The 21,634-nt window shown below is 41.7% G+C and overlaps 1 protein-coding gene across 17 annotated transcripts in view; it reads right to left on the bottom strand.

Moving 5' to 3' along the window:
* LOC105488634 (casein kinase 1 gamma 1) overlaps positions 1 to 21,634 on the bottom strand; it is a 143,550-nt gene that overhangs the window by 29,246 nt on the left and 92,670 nt on the right. For all 17 annotated transcript variants that reach the window (XR_011625284.1, XR_011625290.1, XR_011625286.1 and 14 more), the window contains exons 6-9: positions 16,689 to 16,774; positions 13,781 to 13,865; positions 13,354 to 13,502; positions 11,968 to 12,075 (exon numbers count right to left, since the gene is read on the bottom strand). Coding sequence is in view for 8 of the 17 variants with exons in the window: in XM_011752877.3 (XP_011751179.1) it covers positions 11,968 to 12,075; positions 13,354 to 13,502; positions 13,781 to 13,865; positions 16,689 to 16,774 (428 nt within the window). In the remaining 9 variants the exon portion in view is untranslated. The remainder of the gene's footprint in view (positions 1 to 11,967; positions 12,076 to 13,353; positions 13,503 to 13,780; positions 13,866 to 16,688; positions 16,775 to 21,634) is intronic.

Raw genomic sequence — 21,634 nt, 5'->3', positions numbered from 1 at the left:
GAAAAAAAAAAAATTATTTCAAATTCTTAGTGGGGATAAAGCTACTATTCTGAAGCAAAGGAAGGCAAACATCCTTTCTCTTGTAGCAAAAAAATCACCAGGCCAGGCACAGTAGGCTAGGAGGCAGAGGTTGCAGTGAGCTGAGATTGTGCCACTGCAGTCTACCCTGGACGACAGAGTGAGATCTGCCTCAAAAAAAAAAAAAAAAAAAAAAAAAAAAAAAAAATCACCAAATTCTATTCTTCATAAAAAGCTCATTTTAAAAAATTATTTTTGACTATATATACAAACAACTTTATTTCACTTTATGGCTCAAAAAATACCTTAAAAGCTGCCGTTTATAAAAAAAACGTTTTGGCCTCTCATGTAAGTCTTCTCAGCCTCATTAACTGTCTTCAACTACAAATTAACAAGAATAGAGACTGAATAGTACCAAAAGGTTAGCAAAGAGAATATACTGGGTTACATTCTGGTTTTATCACATTTCCAATATTAAAATTTCTCTTTCTTTTCTTTTATGATATGGTGGGGGTAAGATGGAAGAAGAAAAGAATGGAACAGGAGCTAGGCGCGGTGGCTCACGCCTGTAATCCCAGCATTTTGGGAGGCTGAGGTGGATGGATCATGAGGTCAGGAGACTGAGACCATCCTGGCCAACATGATGAAACCCCGTCTCTACTAAAAATACAAAAAAAGTAGCCGGGCGTGGTGATGCACACCTGTAGTCCCAGCTACTCAGGAGGCTGAGGCAGGAGAACCACCTGAACCCAGGAGGCAGGGGTTGCAGTGAGCCGAGATCGCGCCACTGCACTCCAGCCTGGGCAACAGAGTGAGACTCTGTCTTTAAAAAAAAAAAAAAAAAAAAGTATATACTTGAACTAAAAACTAAAAACTTCCTTCTATTAAGATCATGAAACAGAACCAGTTTTCCCATGCCAGACAGGGGTTATGGCATGTAATCTGTCATGTGTGCAGAGATATCCTGTATTCTATAAACTTTATCAAATATGAGGGAAGTTTAAAAATCACTGACAACAACCTGAAAAGGGGATTATTCCCAGGCTCAATACTATCTAGAGACGAGATTATCAATTCTGTGACGCTTTTAGAAAAATCATGGAAACCACCCTAGAAGTATGCAACTCTCTATTCAAACTCTGCCCTATCCTTACAATGGTGTAAGATACCTGCCTAGGAAATGTTGGTTTATCTAGGTAGGATTACTTCAGAATCACCAAGTTTCCTCCTACAAGGAGCTGGGTTAGAACACAGGGTGTCTGCTGAAATACAAAACACTTAAGAATGCATACAGAAAGAAAAAACTTTCACTATGGAATACAGAATTAAGAGAAAAGGTGAGCAGCAGTGACTAGGTGATAGAACAGAAGACGCTAATTCAGTTTTGCACTTGCTTGTTTCAAAGCTCCTCTCAGAGTAAAGGTCCCAGAAATTAGGAGGGGCAGTCCTATTCTACACTGAGCTCTCTGTGGAGCTGTGGCCATCCTGTGGCCAGGAGGAGTATGCAATCTCTGTCTGTGCTCCTACTAGATGGCAGGCAGCATGTTAGGAAATTGCACACATGTCAGAAGGAGGCAGATTATCTCTGGGCAAACACATCAGCCCCTTCAACTAGCAAACCCTGAGCCTCAGTCAGAACTAAATAGTGCTCTGTAAAAAGACAGCAACGGATAACTAATCAGTTTTTTAAAAATTTTTTCAGGTATTCATTTTATGAAAATCTCTGACTACCTTGGCTATTTAGCAATCTGGCCTAATGTTTCCTTTAGAAAAATTATGCTCATAACAAGCTTTATTCAGTAAGCATGACAGCACTAAACCACAATATATTTCTCTTTTTCTTTTCTTTTCTTTTTTTTTTTTTTTGAGACAGAGTTTCCCTCTTGTTGCCCAGGCTGGAGTGCAATGGTGCAATCTCGGCTCACTGCAACCTCCGACTCCTGGGTTCAAGCGATTCTCCTACCTCAGCCTCCCAAGTAGCTGGGATTACAGGCGTGCGCCACCATGCCCAGCTAATTTTGTATTTTTAGTAGAGACAGGGTTTCACCATGTTGGTCAAGCTGGCCTCAGGTGATCCACTGCCTCAGCTTCCCAAAGTGCAGACGTGAGACCCCGGCCAGCCACAATATATTTTTCTAAGGCTCTATGTCCTTTAAATGTATTCCCTTACAGTCTAGATACAAACAAATCCAAACCACTCTTTTACAGGAGGCATATCTTCTTCAGACCCCATATGATTTGACTCTTTTAAATTCTGTGTTTATTTTTCTGTGTATTATAAGGTATTGAGTTAGTTTAAATATAGTTCTTTTGGAAGGATGAGAGATTACTTTACTGATCTTTGATTCATATTTTCCTAGTCAAATTGGAGAATTTGCAAGGGAACAGTTCACCCGGTACAAGATTACAAAGAATAAATTCTTTCCCTTAAACACATGCTACGCATCTCTCTTCACACGGCGAATGAAAACAAAACAAAACACCTATGCTACACGTACAAAAACACAAAAAAGAGTAAGTGACATTTTGGGGTAGGATACCATGTCTCTTACCATTTAAAAGCTTTTAATAGTCAATATGACTCTCTCCAATGTCAAAATAGGATCTGTTCTCTCTAACCTGCTAGGCTAAGTAGCCCTTCTTTTTCACATGCCCACAACAAAACCCACCATAATAAAAGAGGTCAGCCAGAGAAAAGGGAAACACTGTCATAACTCCTGAACCATTGCGGTGTAATGTTTATGTAGCATTTACACGAGTAAAGATTGTCACAAGCTTGGGTTTAAAGTACTGAAAGGGCAGGAAGAGTGCTGCTGCATGCACATAGTAGTCAATGCAACAGTCTACATTTAGTGTGTTGAACAAGCACACTGAATAAAACCTATGACAGTACAATATGTTGTACTCTAATATCAGATCTGTGGATACCAGCAGGACTTGCTTCCTGATTGATCAGATAATGCAAAGGAAGTTTTGCCAGGTAGAAGCAGGCAGAACTATTAAGGTTTTCATCCCCTTTCTGCTGGATGGTAATGCAGAGTTCTTTAGAGAGGAATCAGAGCCATGGCAAGATTTACAACTTTTGGTACTGGGAAAGGACAAACACGAAGTATAAAATGATGGAAAGACTAACTCAACTGGGATCTTTCTGAATGGATCTAGCTTTTAGGAACATTTATTCTATCTAAATTCATAGTTTAATTATAGTTCTCTGGTTAAGTAAAATTTGTGTTAAAAAAAATTGTGCTTGGCCAGGTGTGGTAGCTCACACTTGTAATCCCAGTTATTTGGAAGGCTGAGGCAGAAGGATCACTTGAACCCAGGAGTTTGAGGCCAGTGAGGCCCTGTCTCTACAAAAAGCAAATAAACATTAGTCAAGTGTGGTGGCTCACGCCTGTAGTCCCAGCTATTTGGGAGGCTGGGGTGGGAGGACTGCTTGGGCCCAGGAGGTCAAGGTTGCTGTGAGCTATCGTCATGCCACTGCACTCTATCCTGAGAGATGGATTGGGATCCCATTTCTATTAAAAAGAAAAAAGTGCTTAAGTATCTGGTATTAAGATAGTTTTAAAAGGTAGATCCAATATATGTGAGTTCAAATGTAGTCCTTTAGGAACCATATTTGGGATCTATTATTGTATATAGATAACCCAAACAGTACTCAATTCAATATGCCTAAAATCTAAACGAGCAAAGCAAAATTTTCCCAGAATACAAGGAAAATAGGATTCTTGTTGTGATAGAAAACAACTAATAAGATCACCTGAACTTTTTTTTTTTTTTTGAGACGGAGTTTCACTCTTGTTGCCCAGGCTGGAGTGCAATGGCATAATCTTGGCTCACCACAAACTCTGCCTCCCGAGTTCAAGTGATTCTCCTGCCTCAGCCTCCCAAGTAGCTGGGATTACAGACAGGCACCACTATGCTCAGCTAATTTTGTATTTTTTAGTAGAGATGGGGTTTCTCCATGTTGGTCAGGCTGGTCTCGAACTCTTTACCTCAGGTGATCTGCCCGCCTTGGCCTCCCAAAGTGCTGAGATTACAGGCGGGAGCCACCGAGCCCAGCAATCAACTGAACTTTCTTTGCAGCAAAAAGACTGCTGTGTGGTTTTTTTTTTTTTTTAAAACACTCCTCCCCTTGAGCAGACAATCCAGCCCTACTCTAGCTGCCAAACAGAAGCAAAATGGCTCTTTGTGGAAACAAAAACAAGTAGGAAGAAAAGCTTAAAATTTGTTTTTCAATAAAGGTTAAATAAAAATCTATGCTATAAACAAATATCCATTTACATCTGCACCCTTCATTTGGTAGATTCATTCATTCACTCATTCATTCAAACAAGTATGCATCAAGTGCCCACTATTCTAAACATTGGTTTGGGTGTTAGGGTTACAGCAGTGAACAAAACAACAAAAACTTCTGCTCTTACAACGTTCCAATTTGAGAATGCTGACACCCTAAATAGGTTAAATGTCCTATGGCCAAAGTTTTGGGATAAGATAAAACCAATGTCTGAGCTCTTCTTCCTCCTTCTACTGTAAGTATGAGACTAAACAAATTTGTTGAGCTCTAGGCTCAGATTTCCCAGAATAAGGAGACTCTTTAGCATTATCATCAATATCATCTCTATGCCTTGACTCCCAAGTATCTCTCTAGTTGTCTCTGGAGAACCATCCTCTGCCTGCTAGACCTCTTCAGGTGGAATACATTTCTAGTATTTCAAACTCAAGATGTCTAAATTCAAATTCCAAACAAGTTCCTCCCCCAACTTTCCTATCTCTAGTAATAGTACCACATGCCTCCTAATTGTCCAGGCTCAAGATCTCTGCAACAGCTTTGACTCTTCCTTCTCCCTTAATCCTGACATTCATGTGGGCTGCAAGCTCTGGTAGATTATATCACTGTAGTATTGTTCAATTCGGTTTCATTTGCCCTACTATAACCCATCTAGGCTCCTTCTACGTCTCAAGGGAATTCACTGCCTGCTTATTGATGTCCACGTTTGCTGCCAGGCTAATACCACATTTTGTGCCAAGATATTTCAAAAGCAGAGTTTCAATCATATCACTCCTTTGTTTAAAAATCTTTAGTCCCTATTCCTACTTAAAATAAGCACCAACTCGCCAGCCCAGCATTCCAGGAGCTTTACCAAATGGTTTCAACCTACTTTCCTAGCCTTGTCTCCTAGGACTCCTTTATTCACATCATATATTTTAGAAAACTGAACTAGATACAACATTTGTTGTTGATCATATATTCTTTTTTTTTTTTTTGAGAGTCTCGCTCTGTCGCCCAGGCTGGAGTACAGCGGCGCAATCTCGGCTCACTGCAAACTCCCCCTCCCGGATTCATGCCATTCTCCTGCTTCAGCCTCCCGAGTAGCTGGGACTACAGGCGCCCACCACCATGCCTGGCTAATTTTTTGTATTTTTTTTTAGTAGAGACGGGGTTTCACCGTGTTAGCCAGGATGGTCTCGATCTCCTGACCTCGTGATCCGCCCGCCTCGGCCTCCCAAAGTGCTGGGATTACAGGCGTGAGCCACTGCGCCCGGCCGATCATATATTCTTCTGCTTGGAATGCCTCTTCCATCTCATTTAATTGTGCTAAGAGCATGTCAAATGCAGCTTCTCTCATCAAATTATTTGTCTTGCTCAGACTAGATGAAATTTTTTCTTCTTCCAAACCCAGATGACAATAATTTGCAACTTGGGATGCACATCTGTTCTGCCTTGTGTTATAGTTATCTGTCCATTTGGCTTATCTACTTGTCAGCTCTTTGAGGACAAGGACGCCCTACTTACCTTGGTATCCACAGGATATACTTTTTTTTTTCCCCAAACAAAGTCTCTGTCCCCCTGGCTGGAGTGCAGTGGCACAATCTCAGCTCACTGCAACCTCTGCCTCCCAGGTTCAAGGATTCTCCTGCCTCAGCCTCCCAAGTAGCTGAGATTACAGGCACCCGCCACCACACCCAGCTAATTTTTGTATTTTTAGTAGCCAGGCTGGTCTCGACTTCCTGACCTCAAGTTATCCACCCCCCTCAGCCTTCTAAAGTGCTGGGATTATAGGTGTGAGCTACCATGCCACACGTGCCCGGGGCCCACAGGATACAGTTTCACATAGCAGGTCCTCAGCTCAGATTTACTGAGTCAAAGTAGCTGATATAAGGTTAGCTGTTCCTAAAGTCAATACCTGTCAATCTTGCTCAAGGAGAAACTGTATTTTTCTTTTGCTAATTTCAAAACTTGAATTATTCTAGAAAATTATCTTGTTTTCAATTCTTAGAGTAATAAAAGAGACAGATTTGAAGGCTGGGTGCAGTGGCTCACGCCTATAATCCCAGCACTTTGGGAGGCTGAGGTGGGTGGATCACGAGGTCAGGAGATCGAGACCATCCTGGCTAACACAGTGAAATCCCGTCTCTACTAAAAATACAAAAAATTAGCCAGGTGTGGTGGCAGGCGCCTGTAGTCCCAGCTGCTCCGGAGGTTGAGGCAGGAGAATGGCGTGAACCCGGGAGGCAGAGCTTGCAGTGAGCCGAGATCACGCACTGCACTCCAGCCTGGGCTACAGAACGAGACTCTGTCTTTAAAAAAAAAAAAAAAGAAAGAAAGATTTGGCTGCAAACATTCTTAGAAACAAACAAACAAAAAAGAGCATAAGAAAACAACCCTAAAGATGGAAGAAATGTAATATTAACACAGACCTAGATGCTGTAAAGGTTGAAGCGACACTAGAAATCCATTAGCCACAGTGCAGAAAGAATTTTACCCAACAAGGATTCAGAATCCTGGTGGGAAGGAGGTATAACATTTACATGAACGTGGAAGAATTCCAATCTTTTAGCGGTCATAGGATATTAAAAACTCTAAAATTAAAAAAATTGGGCCAGGCATGGTGGCTCCCAGCATTTTGGGAGGCAGAGGTGGGCAGATTGCTTGAACCCAGGAATTTGAGAACAGCCTGGGAAACACAGTGAAACTGTCTCTACAGAAAACAAACAAACAAAAAAAAATTAGCTGGGCGTGGTGGCGTGTGCCTGTAGTCCCAGCTACTCACGAGGCTAAGGTGGAAGGATCCCTTTAGCCCAGGAAGGTGAGGCTGCAGTGAGCTGTGATTGCGCTACTGTACTCCAGCCTGGGCAACAGAGTGAAATCCTTTCTCAAAAAAAAAAAGAAAAAGAAAAAGAGAAAAAACATATATATCAAAGAGAGATATTCAAGATTCAACTTTTCAAAAATAAGCATATTAGTTAAATAAAGACGAGATTTTCCTAAATAATTCTATACCGTGGCCAGAGACTTTTCATTTAAAAGTACATTGAAATTCACTAGTCAGTTTTTACCCTGACAACCGAAGTTTTCAATCATCTCTTTTCCTCATACTTTAAAAATCCATGCAAAACCACAGCACTGGTTATAAATTCACTGAAGCAGGAAAGTAAAGGAAACACATATTTTAAGATATTCTGGGCCGGGCGCAGTGGCTCACGCTTGTAATCCCAGCACTTTAGGAGGCCGAGGCGGGCAGATCACGAGGTCAGGAGATCGAGACACTACTGGCTAATACGGTGAAACCCCGTCTCTACTAAAAATACAAAAAATTAGCCGGGCATGGTGGCAGGTGCCTGTAATCCCAGCTACTCGGGAGACTGAGGCTGGAGAATGCTGAGGAGGCTGAGCTTGCAGTGAGCTGAGATTGAGCCACTGCACTCCAGCCTGGGAGACAGCCAGACTCCATCTTAAAAAAAAAAAAAAAAAAAAAGATATTCTAGGATGGGCGCGGTGGCTCATGCCTGTAATCCCAGCATTTTGGGAGGCCGAGGCGGGCGGATTACCTGAGCTCTGGAGTTCGTGACCAGCCTGGGCAACATCATGAAACCCCATCTCTACTAAAATACAAAACATTAGCCAGGTGTGGTGGCATGGGCTTATAGTCCCAGCTACTCGGGAGGCTGAGGTGGAAGAATTGCTTGAACCTGGGAGGTGGAGGTTGCAGTGAGCCAAGATCGCGCCACTGCATGCCACTCTGGGCGACAGAGCAAGACTCCATCTCAAAATAAATAAATAAATAAAAATTTTTAAAAAATTATATCACATTCTGGCCGGGCGCGGTGGCTCAAGCCTGTAATCCCAGCACTTTGGGAGGCCGAGACGGGTGGATCACGAGGTCAGGAGATCGAGACCATCCTGGCTAACACGGTGAAACCCCGTCTCTACTAAAAAAATACAAAAAACTAGCCGGGCGAGGTGGCGGGCGCCTGTAGTCCCAGCTACTCGGGAGGCTGAGGCAGGAGAATGGCGTGAACCTGGGAGGCGGAGCTTGCAGTGAGCTGAGATCCGGCCACTGCACTCCAGCCTGGGCGACAGAGCGAGACTCCGTCTCAAAAAAAAAAAAAAAAAAAAAAAAAAAAAAAAAAAAAATTATATCACATTCTGAGAGAATAGAGGTGAAAAAGAATTTTAAAAAATAAAAAATATTCTAAAAAATAGGCACAAGGGGCCGGGCATGGTGGTTCATGCTTGTAATCACAACACTTTGTGAGGCTGAGGCAGGTGGATCATCTGAGGACAGGAGTTCCAGACTAGCCTGGCCAACATGGTGAAACGCCATCTCCACTAAAAATACAAAAATTAGCCAGGTGTGATGGCGAGCACCTGTAATCCCAGCTACTCAGGAAGCTGGAGCAGAAGAATCACTTGAACTCAGGAGGTGGAGGTTGCAGTGAGCCAAGATCATACTCCAGCCTAGGTGATAAGAGTGAAACTGTCTCAAAAAAAAAAAAAAAAAAAAAAAAAGACACAAGGATATATGTTGACTGTGATATTACACTACTTATCTATTTTTTCTTTACATACATTTTCTACTTAAATGCAATTTTTTTTTTTTTAAGATGGAGTTTCTCTCTTGTTGCCCAGGCTGGAGTGCAATGGTGCCCAGGCTAGAGTGTAATGGCACCATCTCAGCTCACTGCAACCTCTGCCTCCCAGTAGCTGGGATTTGAGGCATGTGCCACCACGCCCAGCTAATTTTTATATTTTTAGTAGAGACCGGGTTTCACCATGTTGGCCAGGCTGGTCTCGAACTCCTGACCTCAGGTGATCCACCTGCTTTGGCCTCCCAAAGTGCTGGGATTACAGGCGTGAGCCACTGCGCCTGGCCGCATTTTTCATTATAGAGTAATAAAACTTCATTTAAAATATTTTAGAATATATTACTACACTTCCAACACTATTTCTGTTAATAATTTTGATCTCCTCCCATTGATCCTGCTTATTTCCCCACCCCTCCAGCTCACTGTATACTATAACCCAGTTCATTCAATAAAGGATGTGAAGTAGATTTATAACCATGCCTTTATAAGTGGATAGGCAGATCATTTCTGTATCTTTGCTACCAATGACAATGCAACAGTTTTATGCACATAACCTATACTTTGGGTTGTTTTACTGATTGATTTCAAGAAGGTATTTCATCAGAGAAGAAAATAACTTGATCAAATTGCTTTCTAGCCAGGTGAAGTGGCTCACACCTGTAATCCCAGTACTTTGGGAGGCCGAGGCAGGTGGATCACCTGAAGTCAGGAGTTCGAGACCAGCCTGGCCAACATGGCGAAACACCATCTCTAATAAAAATACAAAAATTAGCCTGGTATGGTGGTATGTGCCTGTAATCCCAGCTACTCAGGAGGCTGAGGCAGGAGAATCACTTGAATCTGGGAAACAGAGGTGGAAGTGAGCTGAGATCGCACCACTGCACTCCAGCCTGGGTGACAGAGTAAGACGCTGTCTCAAAAAAAAAAAAAAAAAAAAAAGAAGAAGAAGAAGAAGAAAGAAATAAAAATAAAAAGAAAAAAAGAAGAAATTGCTTTCTAGAGAATTTGTATCAATTTGTAAAATCAACAGCAATATGTCAGTTTAACTGTGCCCTCACCCACACTAGCTATTAGCTTTTAAAAAGGGAGGGATGGGAGAGAACTGCAGAAGTGAACATTGTCTTTTGTTGTCAAACCAGAAGTCACTCAAATTATAAGTCTTAAACAACAACTTTAATTAAAGGATGTGACTATGGACCCAATTAGTGCCCAGAGTTTGCTAAATCTTTTCTTTTTTGCCTACCTATCTATCTTCTCCTTTATATTTACTCTCTAGTACACGGCTTTCCTTCTTTCACATACTTTTTTCTTACCCACCAAACCACACATTTTGCCAAGAGTATACACTTACTGGTGAGAAAATATATTTGTGGGTGTACTCCACTGGACATGTGTGTGTGCGTGTTTGTATATACTATTCTTAACATATATATACTTGCATATGTGCATCTATGAAACAAATGTTTTTGTATTTTCTCGTAAAAATGTTGTTAATACAAAAAAGTGAGGTCATAAGGAGAGGAAATAAGCTAATTTGATGTGTGATAATTATTTTAAAAATACATAATCTGTTTATTATGCTTTGCTTATTTACCTACTGTGGTCTCTGTTTTTCTCTTAGCAATATATTTAATATAAAGATAAAATCCTATGTCATATTTACTTCCCAAATACATAAGCCCTTTTTTAAAATGTCAAATTTGTTGATTTTTTTGGTGTGTTTGCCTCATCTGTCTTTAGGCTGAGAGATGTCCCTCATTTAGACCACTAGTTTTCCAAACAATGAACACTGAAGGACAGATGATATGACCTAATCTGAATCTTCACTGCAGGTCCATTTTAAATCTTGACCAGCTCTATAATTTTCCCGGGTAGAAGAACAAGGGGTGGTGTGGAGGTTCCATTTCATGCCCAAGTCAGTTGGAAGTCCAAATTACCTACCACTCCTTTTTTTTTTTTTTTTTTTTTTTTTGAGACAGTCTCACTCTATTGCCCAGGCTGGAGTGCAGTGGCGCGATCTCGGCTCACTGCAAGCTCCGCCTCCTGGGTTCATACCATTCTCCTGCCTCAGCTTCCTGAAGAGCTGGGACTACAGGTTCTCCTGCCTCAGCCTCCCGAGTAGCTGGGACTACAGGCGGCCACCACCACGCCCAGATAATTTTTTTTTGTATTTTTTAGTAGAGACGGGGTTTCACCGTGTTACGCAAGATGGTCTCGATCTCCTGACTTTGTGATCCGCCTGCCTTGGCCTCCCAAAGTGCTGGGATTACAGGCGTGAGCCACCGCACCAGGCCTTATCTACCTCTCTTAATCAGCAAGGAAAAACCAGAACTGGCAAGAGCTCTAGACTAGACTACAGATGAGACCGAAAGTGGGCTACCTGGTACATCTTGTCTGTCCAACAGGTCTTTTTTTTTTTTTTTTTAAAAGTGGGCTACTCCACAGGCACTGTGTGCCCAGAGTAGCCTCCAACAGGTCTTTTGGTCCTATGGTAGATGCCTCAGATCCTAACATATAGCTAGTTCCCCCTACAGCCAACAGACTCTGACAGGCCAACACTCTTTTTTTTTCTGAGACAGGGTCCACCCAGGCTGGAATGCAAAGGCGCAAGCAATCTTGGCTCACTGCTGCCTCGACTTCCCGGGCTCAGGTGATTCTTCCACCTCAGCCTCCAAAGTAGCTGGGACTATAGGCATGTGCCACCATGCCCAACTAATTTTTTGTATTTTATGTAGAGACAGGGTTTCGCCATGTTGCCCAGGCTGGTCTTGAACTCCCGGCTCAAGTGATCTACCTGCCTTGGCCTCTCAAAGTGCTGGGATTACAGGCATGAGCCACCGCACTTGGCCAGGACTACTCTTTAGACTGGATACTTCATATAAGGCACCTGGCCACATTTCAGTGCAACTATACATGCTCTGAGGGTTGCTTGAGAGTTATACCACACCTGTAAGAAACGGTAAGCATTTGATCTTTATTTTCAGTATATACACTAAAGCAGAGAAGCTGAAGAATTTGGGTTTTAATATTCGCCATGAAGAAGTGGAGTGTCTGAAATAATGAAGGATTATCACATACCTGATTTCGAAGAGGCTGCTGTTGTGATGGCCGATCCCTGTGTGTGTGGCTTTCTCGAGTTATTGCAGATGCACCAGAATCTACGTGAACTGACCCTACTGGAGTAGGCTGGAAAAATGAAACAAAAAGTCAAATGGGGGAAAGAGGTCCAACTTGATGCATATGCAAACGACAGAATAATTCTAATTCTAATAGAGTAGTAGTAATTATTTTCAGCTACCAAGAGCACTTTCAAGTTGTCTTGTCTTCTCAGTTTGCTCATCTGCAAAAGGGAGGCAGCCTGGTCCTCAATAGTTCATTGGAGAGTAGCTTACCTTCGAAAATAAAAAACCAGGGTTGGGTGCGGTGGCTCATGCCTGTAATCCCAGCACTTTGGGAGGCCAAGGTGAGTGAATCACCTGAGAGGTCAGAAGTTCGAGACCAGCCTGACCAACGTGGAGAAACCCCATCTCTACTAAAAATACAAAATTAGTCAGGTGTGGCAGCACACGCCTGTAATCCCAGCTACTCGGGACGCTGAGGCAGGAGAATCACTTGAACCCGGGAGGCGGAGGTTGTGGTGAGCCGAGTTCATGCCATTGCACTCCAGCTTGGGCAACAAGAGTGAAACTCCGGAAAAAAAAAAAAAAAAATCCTCCAGTGGTATCTGTTTGGCCCTGTGAACCCCTGACCAGAACAACAAATTCAAAAGCTTCCTATGGTGCTGGGTTCCACTCCTACAAAGGTCAAGTACATTAACAGCGTATGTGGCATCAACTTCTGAATCATGGCGTCGGGCATGGTGGCTCATGCCTGTAATCCCAGCACTTCTGGAGGCCGAGGCGGGCAGATCACCTCAGGTCAGGAGTTTGAGATCAGCCTGGCCAACATGGCAAAACCCCATCTCTGCTAAAAATATAAAAATTACCCAGGTGTGGTGGTACATGCCTACAATCCCAACTACTTGAGAGGCTGAGGCAGGAGAATCTCTTGAACCCAGGAGGCAGAGGTTGCACTGAGCCAAGATTGGCACCATTGCACTCCAGCCTGGGCGACAGAGAGACTCTCTGAAAAACAAAACAAAACAAAACAAAACAAAACCAAAACAATGTCTGAATCATTCAAATGAAATTTCTCCTAAAAACCGGGCTTAAATTCTGTTATCTTAGGACATGCAAGTTATTATCTTCCTATATCACTAGGAAAAAATACATAACTCCTTCCTACTTCTGAACTAGTAAGAGCAACCTATGGCAACACCCAGACAAGGCTGGTAAATATACAGTCTACGATCAAAGGAATATTTTTACTAAAGATTCAAGCAGGAAGACTGACAAGTAAAGGCATGAGGCAGTGCTGGTTGGAGAAAGGAGGTAATGAGGTTAAAAAAAAAAAAAAGATACTTACAATAGGTCTCCCAACCCAATCATAGGCATAGTCAAAGGTGTAGCCTTTCTTTTCAAAGAGGTCTGTGAAGAGGGTCCGTAAATACTCATAATCAGGTTTTTCAAAGAAGTCCAATCGCCTGACATATCGAAGGTAGGTTGCCATCTCCTCTGTCAGTAAAGAGATGAAAGGCCCTGCTCATTAGCTGAATGCTTTCCATAGTGGTTGTGGGGAAGCACTGGGCCACAAAGGGGTTATTTATACAGACAATTTAACACTGATGTTTTCTTTACAGACAAAATAAAAGCGATAAAACCTACTTTGGTCTGTATCACAAAAGGAAATGTTAATTACCTAAACAGCACCCTTATCTAGAGATACCCAGTCATGGACTCTACCTATTTCAAAGCTCAGTCACACTGACTGGAATGTCTTTTTAGCATCCCACCTGGAAAGTTTTCACAGAGAGCTTCAATGGGAGTATTCCTTTTGGTGTCACCAATTTTTTGATATCTCTCTTTTAACGTGTCAGCCTGTAGAGAGTAAAGAGAAAGTTATTTGAAAAGATGTCCTAAGCATGGGAGATTCAATATGTTTTTGGACACAATGGTTGTTTCACTCAAATTCACAGTATTTGTTGGTCTTGATTTTTTTTCTAACACAAATAAGAAATGTAGTAGAAATTATATATTTAGATATACACAAACATCTGCTGTGTTCTGGAAAATTTTACTTGCGAAAATATTTAGTTGTCTCAGATAAACACCATCAGATACAATGGATGAGTGGCTAGGATAAGAAAATAACAGGCCGGGCGCGGTGGCTCAAGCCTGTAATCCCAGCACTTTGGGAGGCCGAGGCGGGCGGATCACAAGGTCAGGAGATCGAGACCACAGTGAAACCCCGTCTCTACTAAAAATACAAAAAATTAGCCGGGCGCGGTGGCGGGCGCCTGTAGTCCTAGCTACTCAGGAGGCTGAGGCAGGAGAATGGCGTGAACCCAGGAGGCGGAGCTTGCAGTGAGCCGAGATCGCGCCACTGCACTCCAGCCTGGGCAACAGCGTGAGACTCCGTCTCAAAAAAAAAAAAAGAAAATAACAATATTATGTGGCAATATTTTCAAAATTGCAGAAGCTTAGTAATCTCCCATGGCTACCATAATTCAATGTGATTCAGCATTCTCTCTTAGATCAGCTCTAAAAGTATTGCTAATCCAGGTGGGGGAAACAGATAAGTAATTCTACTACATATATCTAGAGACTCTGAACAGAAAAAAAAAAAAAAAACAATAACTGAAAAATGTATTTCAACAACGTGCTTCCAGAGGGAAAAAAGTTGTCTATGGTACAGCCATGGCTAACAGAGTTGGTGTATGTCAGTATCTCAAAAGCAGCCCAAGTCTGGTATGGTCAGAGCTATAGCCAGAGGGCTTCTGAATCCTGGACCAACAGTGGGCTCCTAGGGAATTGTTGTCAGGCTTTACCTAGCTTGCTGCACTCAGACTTAAGCAATAGCGTTCTGAAGTGAGTAGGAGAAATTTTAGGTCTACAACTATCACTAAAATGATTTATGGACGAGAGGGTTTCAAGCAATTAATAATACACTAATGCATTGTTTGGCTGTATGATGACCAAGTTTGACATGAAACTATATTTGAAAGCTATAAACATCAATGAGAAGATGTATATAACAGGAGAGGAATTTAAGAGTGAAGAAATAACATCTAAAAGGCAATGGGTAGAAGTCTTACGTTTTAGGACAGTATTCTAGAAAGCCTACAGCAAAATGAACCATCCTGCCTTTCTGGAAGACGGGATGTAGGAGTACCCCAAACTACTGATTAAGTTTCTTTCCATGTTAGCATGTTGAAATAAATTACAACCAAAAAATATGTCTTGGGCCAGGCGCGATGGCTCACGCCTGTAATCCTAGCACTTTGAGAGGCTGAGATGGGCGGATCACTTGAGGTCAGGAGCTTGAGACCAGCCTGACCAACATGGTGAAACCCCATCTCTACTAAAAATACAAAAAATTGGCTGGGTGCAGTGGCTCATGCCTGTAATCCCAGCACTTTGGGAGGCCGAGGCAGGCGGATCACGAGGTCAGGAGCTTGAGACCAGCCTGGCCAATATGGTGAAATCCTGTCTCTAATAAAAATATAAAAATTAGCCAGGCGTGGTGGCATGTGCCTGTAGTCCCAGGTACTCAGGAGGCTGAGGCAGGAGAATTGCTTGAACCCAGGAGGCGGAGGTTGCAGTGAGCTGAGATCACACCACTGCACTCCAGCCTGGGCAACAAAGCCAGAGTCCGTCTCAAAAAAACCCCAAAAAATTAGCTGGGCATGGTGGCGTGCACCTGTAATCCCAATTACTCAGGAGGCTAAGGTGGGAGAACTGCTGGAACTTGGGAGGCGGAGGTTGCAGTGAGCCAAGATTACACCACTGCACTCCAGCCTGGGAAACAGAGCAAAACTCTGTCTCAAAAAAAAAAAAGTCTCACAAAATACTAATGGGACTTACAAGGGGTTAGAAGCTTACCATTTCCTAGTCAAACAGCCAAATGCACAGAGTAATGATAATGCTCATAATCATCATAGTAAACTGACATGTAACCACCGTACTGACACCTACCTAAGGAAGGCTATTTAAACTTTACACATTTTACAGTGAATAGCTATTGTCTGAATAGGCATTTATTCAATAATACACTTGAACAGCAATGTTAAACCTGGATTTTCATTTTAGTTCAGGTGAGTTCTTAGCCTACATATTTTCTAAGTTTTCCTGAGGAGCACACCCTGCTGGCCTTTCTGGTAAAATGTGTAGCAGCTGTTGTCAACAATTTGTTCCAGAAATTCCCTTACATACTGGGAACACTCCTCCTGCTACATAATGGTAGTGGAGGAGGAATACCAACACAGAGAGAAAAGCAGCACTGTCAAGGCTGGGAGGAAATGAGAGAAAAGATCATGGAAAATCCAAAAACAAGGAAAAATTAAGAAAGGGAAGACAAACAGTGAACAAAACAGTTTCCAAAGCCCAGGAGAGCATTTATAGTGTAGACTAATGTAACTAGTCCTTGTTTCTTATCTCTATAATCAATAATCCTTTTTGTGTTGTTTTAAAAAATATTTATTTATCTTTAAATAGAGATGGCGTCCCACTATGTTGCTGATCTCAAACTCCTGGACTCAAGCAATCCTCCCACCCCAGCCTCCCAAAGTGCTGGGATTACAGGCATCAGCCACCACATCTGGCCAGCCCTCTACACATTTCTTAAAAACATGAAGCCAGAGGCCTCTTCATTAACAACTGAGCATAGCAACAAAGCCCTCCACTGAACACTTTCAAGGATACCTTGAGTCCTTGCCAGGGAAGGCTGCCTCGAAGGAAATACATGAACATATGGCCTAGGGCTTCCAAATCATCTCTCCGGCTTTGCTCTAAAAGGGAAGACAGATCACACATTATGTTTGCAGTTATTACAGCAGAAAAAGGTTCAAAACCAAGTAATCCCTTCAGAAACCCTTCAGCTCTGGAAAGGCTCTGCTTACTCATTACTTGTATATTTAAACCAAGGATAGTATTTTAGATCAAAACCTCAAACCAATGTGTACTTCCTTTGTCTAGATCTGTTGATAGTAAGTAAATATCAAGAGAAAAGAGCAAATCCTGAATTAAAACCAAGCCCAAATCACTAAACAGTGAATTACCACCCCTCACTCAATGCTGTCACCTTCCTGAAAGTGATAAAATTTTAATGAAATGTTATTTCCAGTATATAGGCTACAGTTACCCTTTAGTTACCACCACGGAGTGAGTAGCAGATTAAGCAACCCAAACTGTTAAAACAGTCCATTCTGGCTAGGCCTGCAAAGATACAAGCTGCAAAATGCCTAGCAAACATGCCAAGTGCTTTTAATTCATCATAAAAATTAACACTTAAAATTCAGTTTCATATCAATGAACATCAGTACATACTCTCTTGGCTCCCATTCAATTTGTACCATGTCCTATAACCTCAAAAACATTTTGAAATTTATTACTAAGGTCCCCTCAAAATTAGATGGGTAAGGCTGCACACATCTGTAGTCCCAGCTACTTAAGAGGCTCAAGTGAGAGGATCGCTACGGCCCAGGAGTTCAAGATAAGCCTGGGCAACATAGTAAGACCTCATCCCAAAACAAAATAGAACAAAAAATCAAAGTCCCTGCATTCTGGAAGCGTATCTAAAACAAGTTGCTGGGTTTTTCTCTCCTTTTAATTGGGAAGGTGAAGATGACAAAGAACTGCAAAATAGTTAACACAAAACTGCAGCTTCATCTCAGAAAACATCCTACACATTCTTTGTTGGACAGAATCTAAGTAGTACACATCTTCGTTTCTTTTTTCTTCTTTCTTAAAGACAGAATCCTTGCTCTGTTGCCTAGGCTGGAGTGCAGTGTTGTGATCATGGCTCACTGCAGCCTCAAATTCCTGAGCACAAGGGACCCTTCTGCCTCAGCTGAGTAGCTAGGAATCTAAGTGTGTGGAATGACACTCGGCTAATTTATTTATTTTTATTTTTTGTGAAGATGGGGTCTTGTTATGGCTGGTCTCAAACTACTGGCCTCAAGCAAACCTAATATATCAGCCTCCCACACTGTGGGATTACTCATGTGAACCACTGTACCCAGCCCATGCATTCATTTTGAATTTGCCAATTATGATTTAGTCTCAGACTTTTTTTTTTTTTTTTTGAGACAAGGTCTCACTCTGTTGCCTAGGCTAGAGTGCAGTAGCATGATCTTGGACACTGCAGCCTCGCCCTCCTGGGCTCAAGTGATCCTCCCACCTCAGCTTCCTGACTAGCTGGGACTACAGGCATGCACCACCACTACTATCACCCCGGCTACTTTTTGTATTTTTTATAGAGACTGGGTTTTGCCATGTTGCCCAGGCTGGTCTGGAACTCCTGGGCCAATCAAGCAATCAACCAGCCTTGGCCTCCCAAAGTGCTGCAACTACAGTGTGAGCCACCACACTTGGCCCATCTCAGACATTTTATGTGTTTATTTTTCAGAATCAAGTTTAGGGCTTTATCAGAATAAACGACAGAAGCAAGACTAAGAGGCTACCTTCAACTTGATTGTGCTTTCTTTGTATAGAAAGTAAAACCCAAGAGAGCCAGAGAAAGCCACTCAGCTAACTCAAAATACAGAAGTACAATATGTTTAACTACTGCCTTAAATTATAGGAAATTTGCATGAAAAAGAATAGTAGTCTACAGGGTAGATGAAGAAAGAAAAGGCAACTTTTAAAAGAGCGATTTGATGGAGGTTGTAAAAAGATGGTTACTAATGGAAAGGAGGGGTACCCTGACAGAGATAAATAACATAAAACCGAGTTGGTATACATCAATTGAAACAATCTTAAAAAGAATGAAATAAAACAGCACAACCATCAGAATCCTTTGTCTACATGACTTGTCTGGTTTGTAATAAAATATTCACAATTGAAAACAAAAAAGTAGTTATACAAAAACAGTGTGTTGACAGAATCTAAAGATGCACAAATGAAAAAGAGAAAAGAACAAGGAGAGTGAGTGGAGGCCTCCCACAAAGCAGGGCAGATAGAAAAACGACTCTGCAGTTTCTCATACTGTATCACACCCACTCATCGCCTCTCCATTTTTATATCCACTTCCTGTAACAAGAGGCCCCTTGGTTATTAAAAATTCACTGGACAAATGTTTGAATTTTAGATAGTTGAGCACTAGAGGGCAAAACACTCCATATTTTCAATATTGATCAGGCCTACAGAAAAAAGATTTCACAGCAAAATAAATTATGAGATTAAAAAATTGTTTAGGCCGGGCGCGGTGGCTCACGCCTGTAATCCCAGCACTTTGGGAGGCTGAGACGGGCGGATCACGAGGTCAGGAGATCGAGACCATCCTGGCTAACACGGTGAAACCCCGTCTCTACTAAAAAATACAAAAAACTAGCCGGGCGAGGTGGCGGGCGCCTATAGTCCCAGCTACTCGGGAGGCTGAGGCAGGAGAATGGCGTGAACCCGGGAGGCGAAGCTTGCAGTGAGCTGAGATCCGGCCACTGCACTCCAGCCTGGGTGACAGAGCGAGACTCCGTCTAAAAAAAAAAAAAAAAAAAAAATTGTTTAAACTCACTGGAATAAGTAATAAAGTAACTTTTCAAATCCTGAGAACTATGAAAAAGAACTGTAGAATATGGGACAATAGGAAAAAGAAGGGTTCCTAAATCAGGAAGGGTACTTAAGTAAGGGTACCTAAATAAGGTACCTAAAATAAGGGTACCTAAATCACCAGCCATGCTTTATTTTCATACGACTTTGAACACTCCACACTTGTCCAATTCATTATTTCTACATGCCCTCATTTCTTCATGCAGAATATTTTCATTTTCAAAGAAGAATGGTTTCCAATACCAGTGAGACCAGCAGGACACAAAATTCTTCAGTTCTTCTGACTGGTTGAACGGTGTGCTTTCATCCAATCAGAAAGATGTGCTTGGTTTACATGCATAACATCCCTGATTTTAGGTTAAATATATTTGTTGAAGGCAGGGGGCAAGGCAACCCAGTGTTCTCACCCTAATTTCAACCATTAAATAATATAAATTGGGCTGTCTCAGTCACAGCTTAATCAGTGGAAAGGTGGCTGCTATGGTAATAGATTTCTGTCTTCCCCCGGATCCCCCAACACACAAACCTCACATTGAAATTTGATCCCAATATTCAAAGTTGGGCCAAATGGAATGTGTCTGGGTCATGGGGGTAGATCCCTCATTAATTGATTAATGACCTCCCTTAGGGATGAGTTCCCAAGAAAGCAGGTTGGTGAGAAGAGCCTAGCACCCCCTTCCCCATGTGATCTGCACATGCTGGCTGCTCCCCTTCCCCTTATACCATGAGTGGAAGCAGCATGAGGCCCCTGAGGCCCTCACCAGATGCAGATGCCAGTGCCATGCTTCTTGTACAGCCTGCAGAACTCTAAGTCAAATTTAAATGTCTTTTCTTTATAAAATGACCCAGCCTGAGGTATTCCTTTATAACAACACAAAATGGACTAAGTGTGGCTACTCTGATGTGGCAACTAATGTAAGGTTTAGGAGGATTCTTCTCTTGTTCTCCTCCTCCATAAAACTAAGAAGTGATTTTCCCAAAGCCATTTGAAAACACATATCCCAGTCCCTTCTTCATTGCAACACAAAAAATGCAACACATTTAAAAACCAATAGCATTAGAGTTCCTACAAAGACCTCTATCGTTTGAGGCATGGGAAAGGGTTTAAAAAGCAGTGACAACTTTCTGTATGTATTCTCTGTAATGTGGAGAATACAAAATATGATGACAGGTTAGATTTGACCTGGAAAACTCTGGTACTCAGTAAGCCAAGTCTGGGGGTAAACTCAAAAGTTCCGGCAGGAATGGCAGTACACCAAGAGACGTAACAGTCTGATGCACAGTAGATGCTTAAAACAGATTTTGTTGAATAAATAACAATCAGGATAATTACAATATGGACTGATCTTACTATTATAAGGCATTATGCTAAACATTTTACATACATTATCTCATAGAACCATATATTACAGGCATAAATATCATATCCATTTCATACATGAGATAACCAAGGCTAAGGGAAGAAGGTTATTGGATCAAAATTACATAGCTATTAAGTAAGAGCGCCAGGATTTGCATACTTTTTCTTAACCACTACTCTTTATCTTATACAAACATAACATGAACACCCATCCCTTGTCTGTTCTTGTCTTTCCTTTTAAAAACAAGAAAATTAGTACACGAATGGCTGAGCCCAGGAAGTGGGCATTAAAACAACTTCTAGAGTTTGTCAGTTAAACCACACAATCATAAGTTTATTATTTAAGATACAGTTTTTATTTCTTTGTAAAATGGAAAAGTACTTGTCATTATGAAGGAAGAAGGGGATGCTAAGCACTATGCAAGAGACCTAAGTCAGACATGGTGCTTTCACATATATTATCCATTCAACCTTTAAAATATCCCTGTGAAGCTTGACCCTCATTTTACAGAGGAGTTTCAGTGAGATTAAGTAACTTGTCCACAGTAACGCTGATAATAAGAGCCAGAGGACTTCTAGTCTAATTTTAAAGTATTACATTTATTTAAGTGAGGATTTCCATGTGGTTACTGAAAAAATCCTGATAACATCATAATTTCAAATCAAATTGTATCATACTACTTTGTAATGCCATTTTTTACTCTTCACTATCACTTGAATTTCTCAGGTGAATAACTTCTGT

This window comes from Macaca nemestrina, chromosome 7, assembly GCF_043159975.1.
Source record: "Macaca nemestrina isolate mMacNem1 chromosome 7, mMacNem.hap1, whole genome shotgun sequence".
Lineage (NCBI taxonomy): Eukaryota > Metazoa > Chordata > Mammalia > Primates > Cercopithecidae > Macaca > Macaca nemestrina.
Note: the sequence above shows the minus strand (reverse complement) of the source record. Positions and strands in the feature narration are given on the sequence as shown.